Source organism: Parasteatoda tepidariorum, chromosome 1 (genome assembly GCF_043381705.1).
Source record: "Parasteatoda tepidariorum isolate YZ-2023 chromosome 1, CAS_Ptep_4.0, whole genome shotgun sequence".
Taxonomy (NCBI): Eukaryota; Metazoa; Arthropoda; class Arachnida; order Araneae; family Theridiidae; genus Parasteatoda; species Parasteatoda tepidariorum.
In genome coordinates this window covers 53834209-53843399 of record NC_092204.1, presented here as the reverse complement: position 1 = coordinate 53843399, position 9191 = coordinate 53834209, and the positions used below count along the sequence as shown (strand labels likewise).

The window sequence follows — 9191 nt, the reverse complement described above, 5'->3', positions numbered from 1 at the left end:
CACTTACTGACAATTCTTCTTCAATTTGAAAAGATGTTGCTTCACCTGTTAATATCCTAGAGATTTTCTTCATTGTTTGGAAGCCAGTGTAATAATAAAAAATTATAACAAAATAATAAAAATTGGAAAAAATTAACAAAAAATTTAAAAAATGTTTTAAAATGCAAAATGCGCCGAAAAATTTAAAGAAAAATGCCCTATAAATCTAAAAAAATGCTCTAAAGGACAAAGAATGTCCAAAAATGCAAAGAATGCAAAAAAATGCAAAAGTCATCAAAATCCGGGCCTTACTAATTAGTATCCCTAAATTTTATTTTAAAAAGATAACGATAAAGTATTTTCTTACTAACTTATGAAAGTTAAATTTTTTTTATTACCATGAATTGAAAGATTATTCTAACATTCTACAGGTTCTAATGGGCTGTTATCCAATATCTCAGCTTCGTGAACCATATTCCGCTATAGCTTATTTAGGGGAGAGAGTGAAACTGGACGTAATTCTGAAACTGACACATCCCGATTTCGATCCATCTAAGGACAGTAACGATCTTAAATGGTCAGCTTATGATATTTGTGAAGGTAATTTTAAGCTTTTACAAATCTGGTATTGTATTTACATGATTTTAAAACTTTTTTTGATAATTTTTTTTAAAGAAGAACTATAATAATACTTATATACTTATATTATGATTTGGTATAGAATAAAATTCTCATTCCCAGAAAAATTTAAATTTCCTATTTGAAGAAATGTTTCAAATTTGTCAAGTTAAGACTTTTGTATTAAAATCTTTTTAAAAAATGTATTCATTTTTCTCTAGCCTGGGCTATAAAGCGTGGTTTTCGAACAGCTAAAACTGCAAGGCCTGACATTTTTCGAGCATCTAACATAATTTTAAGAATGGCTTTGGATGGTCGCACTATCTGTTTAGCATTTTATCCTCCGAATTATACTGAAGAAAAAGGTATATAATATGTATTTTAATGGATTTTCAAAATCTAATAGTTTTTTATGAATATTTTATATTTTGTGTTACATTGTGTTGTGTTCTTTTCTTTAGTGTACAAAAACATTCATTTAGGGGAGATTGTTTGGAATTATTTCCTATATTAGAGATGCATCATCACTTTACCATCTAACATTTTGTGAAAGGTGTGTTTTACAGCTGAAAGCTTTCTAGAGAAATAGATCCACTATTGGCATTTTTAATGGAAGGAACTTATTCTTGTGATCTTCTTCTTAACATGTGTAACTAATATTACAGTATCTGATTGTCTCACATATGAAATGGAAATGTTCCCAAACCTTTTATTTCCTATTTTTATATCTATATTCATTTACTCAAAACCAAGGATGAGATTTTTCCGCTTTTTAGCAGATTTCCGCCTTTTCTGCTTTTGTCTCTCGAATTTCAGCCTTATGATCAGAAACTCCGATTCCTAAAAGTTTCAATTTTTTTTAATAAATTTTCCGCTTTATCGGAAAATTCAGCCGTTGAAATAAAATAATTATTTTTATTTCAGATTTGATGTATAGATATAATATATCGAAAGATATAAAAAAAATTCAAACTGCGCAGCTGCCAACTCTTCCACCTATCTACTTATTTTAGCTATTAGCTTTTACGAGCAGAAAATAATCCAAACCTCGCTGCGTTTTGATATCAAACATAGATTTTCATATCTACGAGGTTTAAATGTTGCATGTTTCGATTCTTATTCTTACGATTTCAATATCGTTCATTGCAATTCTTATTTACGAGATTTAAAAATCCAATATCGTGATTTGTATTGAGGCGTTTTTAAAATTCTGTGTAACGATTCGTATTCATGCAAGTTTATCCAATGTCGTGATTCGTTTTTGCGGTTGTAATATCGAACATCTATTTTCATATTTACACATGATTTAAAAATTAGGCTTTGGATTCGTATTCACACAATTTAGAAATTATGCATCGTAATTCATATTTATGCAATCTGAAAATTACGCATCATAATTTGTATTTTCGCATTTTTGAAATCCAATATCGAGTTTCATTCATATGATTTCAATATCGTGATTTATATTCACGTGATTTTAAAATTCAAGATTGCTATTTGTATTCATGTGACTTTAAAATCCTTTATCGCAATAGTTGTAAAAAGTATGTTTTTTTTTCTTGAATTAGTNTTTTGGTATTTATTGCATTACAGACACATGTTCTTGTTACTCAATCATTTGACATCCCCTTACATGCAATAGTTTTGAGCACTTTTTACCTGTCCAAAATATTCCTTTTTTTTGCACTAAATTCCTTTAAAAGAATATCTTATTTCAATATGTAACTCTCTACACTACTTTCAAAGCTGTCTAAATTGCCTTAAAAAAATCTCAAGCGTAAACAAGAAGAACAAAGGATGTATAGGATGCATGAAACATGCATTTTTATTCTTTGATAAAATATCAAGGAGAGCAATTATTCCCATCAGAAGCAAAATTAGAATTTTTTTCTTGATAGATATTACCAAAAATATGTATTTATAGTTGCCCCATATATTCAACAAGAAAGAAAAGCCATGAAAAAAAACTGTTTATTGTTTCATTATTATTAACAAAGAGCAATTAAGCATCACAACACAGAAACATATCCATAGAGAATTAAAGACTGGAATTGAACTCTGAATTTTTCTAATTTAAAAGGGGATTCTGGATTTACAAAAAGAGTTTCCCAAAAGAAGCTCCCTGTAGAAATGGTAGCTGTAAATATGCTGGTTAAATTTAAAAAAAAAGGGAAAAATTGTTTTTCCCATATATTGAAAATCGAAAAAAAGTTAATGTTTTTAGCATCATTTAAAATTTATTGTTCTTCATTTGTATTCAAATAGATATGAACTATTTTATTTTATAATATATTTTTAAAAATGCTTACCTAATTTAATTATTTTTTATTTATAATCTTTATTAGAAATGTGGTCCAATCATCCTAGTCTAAAAGATATCATCGCAATCCAATCTCATAGACAAAAAGAACCATCCCGAGGAATGCATACTGCTGTTGATAGGATATTCTCTAAAAGCTCCGAGGAGATAGATGACTACGAAGATTCAGACTCCGAGGAAGAAGATTCTAGGAACGACGAGGCCGACAGTGAAGATAGCACGGAAGCTTCTGCATCAGGCAATAAGTTTGATCTTTTAAATGAAGAGGTGAACTGTTGAATCATATTTCCAATAATTTCTGCTCATTATTACATTTCTGTCTGTAAAAAATCCTATTTTCTTATCATGATGGTAGACATATCTAGTCTAAGGATAGAGCTTCTTCAGTATTTATTTCTTGCTTGTATTGGCAAGGGATAATCAGATGCATTCAAGAGTAATGTGGAAATATTTTATGTAAATATTTAAAAATATTAAATGTCTTGTTCCTAGTAATAATTAACCATGCTGCCTTCCATTAAATACATATATATTTTGGTAGAATCTTTGTCAATTTTTCTTCAAGAAAATTACTTCCAGTTTACTGTTAATTATGAAATCTTTTTGAATGTAAATTTTATTTTCATATTGTAACATATGTTTCATTATTTTAATTTCTTACTGTAATTTAAGATGTAACAGCACGTATTGAAAATATTATTTTAATTTAAAATATGTAATAAAAGAAAATATTTTCTATATAAGTATAACTTTTAGGTTTTTATTTGTCATTTTCATTATTTTAGTATAGGCGAATTATTATTTTTTGGTAGCTTTGTCTTGTAAAGTCTTTTCAGTTTTTCTATTTCAAACTTCTTTGTGAATAGAGAGCATATAAGGTAGAGTCCCCATAACTTGAGTTGATTGGGACCAACAAAGATTACTGAAAATTTTGTTTCTTAGAAGTTAGATCCATCTAAAATGATATCCTAGGGACATATATGAAGCACACAAGCTTGTAAATACATAGTATAAGTAGGTAATATTTTATGTGAATTAAAGATTACAAGAGAGCACATGACACTTTTATTTAAAGAATAAGATTTATCACTTTTCACAACCAAACTTTAATTCTCCATGAATATATTGCATTGATGGTTTTTTTTCCAAATCTTTTTAAGCTATTCAATATTTTCTTCTTAAAACTGAACTATGTGTTTTGTCTAACATTGCTATAAGTTACATATGTTTTTGATTAGAAGCTAACTAACTACAGTTATGTTGCAATTAGTATATACATTAGTTTGCCATCTTATAAATCCTGTTGTGCTATATTATTTTGTCTTATTATTAGACCCGATTGCATTTATATTGCTGAAAATTTTAAAATAGCAAATAAATGATATTCAATAATTTATTTATTAATTATTTTATCATGACCTATAAAAGGAAAAAATTTTTTAAAAAATGAATAAAATAATCTCTTATTTATAAAAAAGAATCAAAATTTTATCAAATTTTATTCCTGCGATGATTTTTAATAAAAACTTATGAAGTAGTGATTATAACACTGCATTATGCAAACAACAATAATAATTCAAAAATAATTAGAATCTAAATTAGGGATCAATTATGTTTAAATTAACACATTTATGTAGCAATTTTTAGACAGATGTTAGTTTCTGTCAATTTTAGTTTAGTGTTATCATTTCTTAAAACTATACTAGAATGTTTTCAGTACACTCTCAGTACCCATACATAAATTTCATAAAAAGGTGTTGCTATTGTTTCCTTTTAGTACAAATAAGTGAATTACTCTTGAATATTGGTATAGATCTAATAATAATGCACACAATTTTAGTTATTTGTTTTGATCTGCCTAATTGTGCAACCAATGACTATTTTCACACTGCATAATGAATGAATAATACCTATCCATTTTGATATGACTTCGTCTAATATTGAAAAGCTGATCTGTAGCAGAATTAAAAGTAAATTAAATATTGCAAACGAAAATAATTCAATTTGGAGAGAGAGAACGAACGTGTCATATTTATTTCATGTCATTGTAGTCTGTGATTCCTAAAATTCCAAAATGAGATGGTCTATAATTTTTCTCATTATTAAACTTTTGAATAAGTGAAACTTTTTTAGGAGGGGGGGACTCCACTATAATAGCCTTTTATGTTCCCATATTGTAATTTTATATAATGTTTAATCATATTAATTTCCTTTTGTAGTTTTTCTCCAAAATGAGATGAGGGGGGGACTCTACTATAATAGCCTTTTATGTTCCCATATTGTAGTTTTATATAATGTTTAATCATATTAATTTCCTTTTGTAGTTTTTCTCCCTAAATAATGTATGCCTGTAAATGTATGTTAATTGCTTATTGGTGCCATTGTTAAAATGTTTAATATTTTAAAATATGTTGTTACTTTTACTGTTGCCTTATAAATGTTAATCAATTGTAATTGATGTCATAAATGTTCTAATTTAATTATATTCTGTCTCAGTTTCTCAGTATGATCAACTGAAATAAGTGTTTGATATTATTTCCTTTGTGCTATACTTAAATATATATTTTTTTTAAACAATCAAAAAAAATTTAAATTTTTCAATAAGTTTCTAGACGTTTTGTGTCATTGTATAGTCCCAATAATTAGTATTCATAGAATATACTCAAATTTTATGAAAGTCAATGAATTTTTTTTTGTTTTTTTGTTATTACAGCTGTCTATTATTAGTTTTTTCTAATTGAGGTGATTTGTAATATATATCTCAAATTTGACTTAATAAGTTCAGAAGGAAACTTAAATTATGTAAGCTAATAAACTAATTATGAAAATAATATTAACATATGAGAAAATTTTTCACATGTTACGGTGTTTGACGTCTGTGATGAAACATAATGAGAATTTTTGAAATTTATATAATTAGTTCTATAATTAACTTTATTGCTATATAAACTATAGGATTAAATCCAAAGCAAAGTTTTGAGAATTTTTTATATTAAAACATGCTTATCTTTAAGCAAAATTTATTTTACTAAATTCAAATGTCATCGACTCTTCCCATATTGATGCAAAATGTTAAGTTTAATTCAATAACAATTATATGTTAGATAAAATAAATAATCTGATTTTTTTTAAATTATTATTTTAAAAGTGTGATGCAAAGAGGAGAACAGTTGAAGAATTGTATGAGAGTAAGGCAAGCAAATTGTTCGTTTGCAAGCTTAGATTTATTTTAGTGTTTTTAATGTAGTTTTATTCTTTTGAAGTATTTTTACAAAGCAAATTGTTAACATACGACCACAGTTTCCACTTTAATGTGGGAGTAAGAAAAAAATTATTTTCAAGTGAAATTAATACAGAAAAACCATACTCTTACCCTGACATGCACAGTGCCCTTATGTATGAAGTTCTCTGCAATTGCTTAGTTATATATTTTTTATTATAATTATATGCAATTTTTCAATATTGTTTAAATGATGTTGAGTGTTAAAATCTATTTTTCCCCCTAGCGTTTAAATGAATTGCGATTTTACATAAATATTTTATAATTTCTTTACTTTTTGTGTCCTTCAACTTATTTTTACTTTGAATTTAATGCATCTTTATTTGTTTGACTTGCACCACAACTCCTTTTAAACTATTGAAAGAATAAACATGATTGTGTGTTATTTCTTATAGTTACGGTATTAAAATGCTTTTTGATACATTTATTATTATAGAATTCTCTCTCATCATAGTACAATTTACCATTTAACCAAATAAATATTTGAATAAAAAGAAAATAAACAAGTGTAATTAAAAATATGTTAGAGACACTTAAATTGTAAAGTTTACACTCCCCAAATTTACAGTATTTGAAATATTATATTTAAGAGGACTCAGCCATGAATAGGGAGAAAGGAAACTTTGGACATGAATTGCTACAAGGGTGCAATAGGATTGTTTTCAAGTATTGTTCATCTCTGCATAAATTCAATTTTGGTATTTATTGCATTACAGTTAAAGATAAAATTACATGTAAATTAGACAATTATTGAACCAAAAAACTTACAATCAAGCTTTATTATTTATTTATTTTTAGTTTTGTAATACTGAGATTTATTTATTTTATTATTGTAAAAATAAATAAATAGTATTTTAAAAAATTAATAAATAAATAAAAATTAAAAAAGAGCAAATAGCTTAAACGCTAAAATTTAACTGCAAAATTTGAGTGATGTATCTTACAGTTACACAAACTTAGAGTGATGTATATTACAGTACACTTAATTAATAACATCAGATGAATTAGTAATTGAATGCTATATAGAATCCAATGGAAATTATATTTATTATTTTTTTGTATGGGCTTTGTTAATTTTAAAAGAATTGGATCGTTAACAAAATTTTTTTAAAAAAGAAAGCATAACTAAAGTTCTTAATTTTTCTATTTTTGCAATTGTTTCCTATAAATAATGTCGTTTTTAGTTTATTTCAATTTCTGCTTTGTTTTAGTAGTAGAAATTTCTCACTGCTTTACTATTTATTAAATGGTTAGCTAGCTTGTACTAATAATAATTACCTACATATTAGTAGTAATAAGATATAAAAACTCTTTTACACCACATAAACAGAAATTTTTAAATAATTCTATATCATTCTTAGTTAGAAGTTTTCCACTGTAAGTCATTCCAAACTACATTCAAGGTTATCTTTATAGCTGAATCAAAATAAGGCAGTTAGATTTTTTTTTAAGTGTTTTTTCTTCCTTTTTGTAAATGAAAAATATGCCCACATTTTAGTCAAGCATTTTCACATATACCTGGCTTAAATATAAATATTATATTTTCATGATATCGTGAAAATACCTTATATAATAGAAGTGCACAACCTGTAGCTAGGGACCAAATGTGGCCTATGAACAGTCAATGTGTTGCCCACTACCTTCCTACTAAAAACAAAATTGGGAAAAGCTACATAATTGATGTACCAAGCATTATAATGTTTTTCAAACTAATTTCTATAAATGTTGAAAAATGTTTAAATTATTACATTAAAACTGATGTAGAAGCTTTATATCTGATTTTCAATAAATGTTGAAAAACTTTTAAATTATAACATTAAAATTGATGTAAGAAACTTTATTCTGTCCCTCTCTAGCGAAACCACAGCCCAGAAAACGGGCAAAAAATCAGCAGGGAAAGAAGACCCTATTAAACTCTACTCTAGTTTGACTCAGTGAAATGACATGAAGGGTGTAGTATAAGTGGGAGACGTTCTCGGCCATCGACAGTGAAATTTTTTCAATAAACGTTAAAAAGCAAATTAATTTCAATAAACGTTGAACAACGTTTATATAACATAATTCCAACATGTAACAACACTAACCATAAAGATTTAAATCTTTTAACATTTGATTCTTTTAAAGCAAATTTTCTTTTTTTAAAGCATACAGAGTTTAAAAACTTATTTAAAAATTTATAGATGTATATTATTTATAGGCAGTAAAAAAATAATAAAATTAATTATTCCATGGGGAAAGTTGAATGCCTGATATATTTAGACAAAATGTGCAATTCTTTAAAGGTTTTTTCTTTAATTTAAAAAAGATTGTAACATATATTTTGTTGTAATTATAAAGTTGAGTTGATATTGTTCTAATAGGAATACTTCTCAGTTGATATTAAAACTAAATTCATTGGGTTCTTGGATCTCTAGTGGAAAAGGCTGTGCACTGCTATTCACTATTTATCTTTTTATGTGATATTTTGTCTGAAGTAAAACACAGCTATGTATTTTTATTTGATCATTTCTTCTATTTTCATTGCATTTGCCATGTATCATTATTTGTTTAAATATTGTGATAATCATTATTTAGCACAAGCTCCTTGTGAATAAACTTATCAAATTTTACTGGATATTGTTTGTATTTTTGTTTTCTATTGTTTGAATTTGAAATATTTTTTTCTCTTGTTACTGAAATACCACATTTCAGTTTTTTATGCAATTTGAATGATATCATTTAAAATATTAAATAAATTAAATTTAATATCATGTTTTAGTTTAAATAATTATTTTTTATTTATAAAATTTATGTAATGACACTTATATAATGTTAATTAAATTTAACGTTATTTTAATTTCGTATAAATCGGCTAAGGTTATTTAAACTAAACAAGCCTCTAAATTTTTTTTAGGGAAACAAGATTTATAGTTTTATTTGGTATTATTAATACTGAAGGCTAAGGCTGATATATAATAAACTTCTTTTGTTGGCGAATTCTGTAATAGAACAAAA

The 9191-nt window shown here is 26.0% G+C and overlaps 1 protein-coding gene across 1 annotated transcript in view; it reads left to right on the top strand.

Moving 5' to 3' along the window:
* LOC107436984 (Nucleostemin 4) overlaps positions 1-8811 on the top strand; it is a 17675-nt gene extending 8864 nt beyond the window's left edge. The window contains exons 9-11 of the mRNA XM_043040825.2: positions 411-579; positions 819-962; positions 2943-8811. Of these exons, the coding sequence (XP_042896759.1) occupies positions 411-579; positions 819-962; positions 2943-3196 (567 nt within the window). The 3' untranslated portion in view covers positions 3197-8811. The remainder of the gene's footprint in view (positions 1-410; positions 580-818; positions 963-2942) is intronic.
* Positions 8812-9191: the final 380 nt, after the last annotated feature.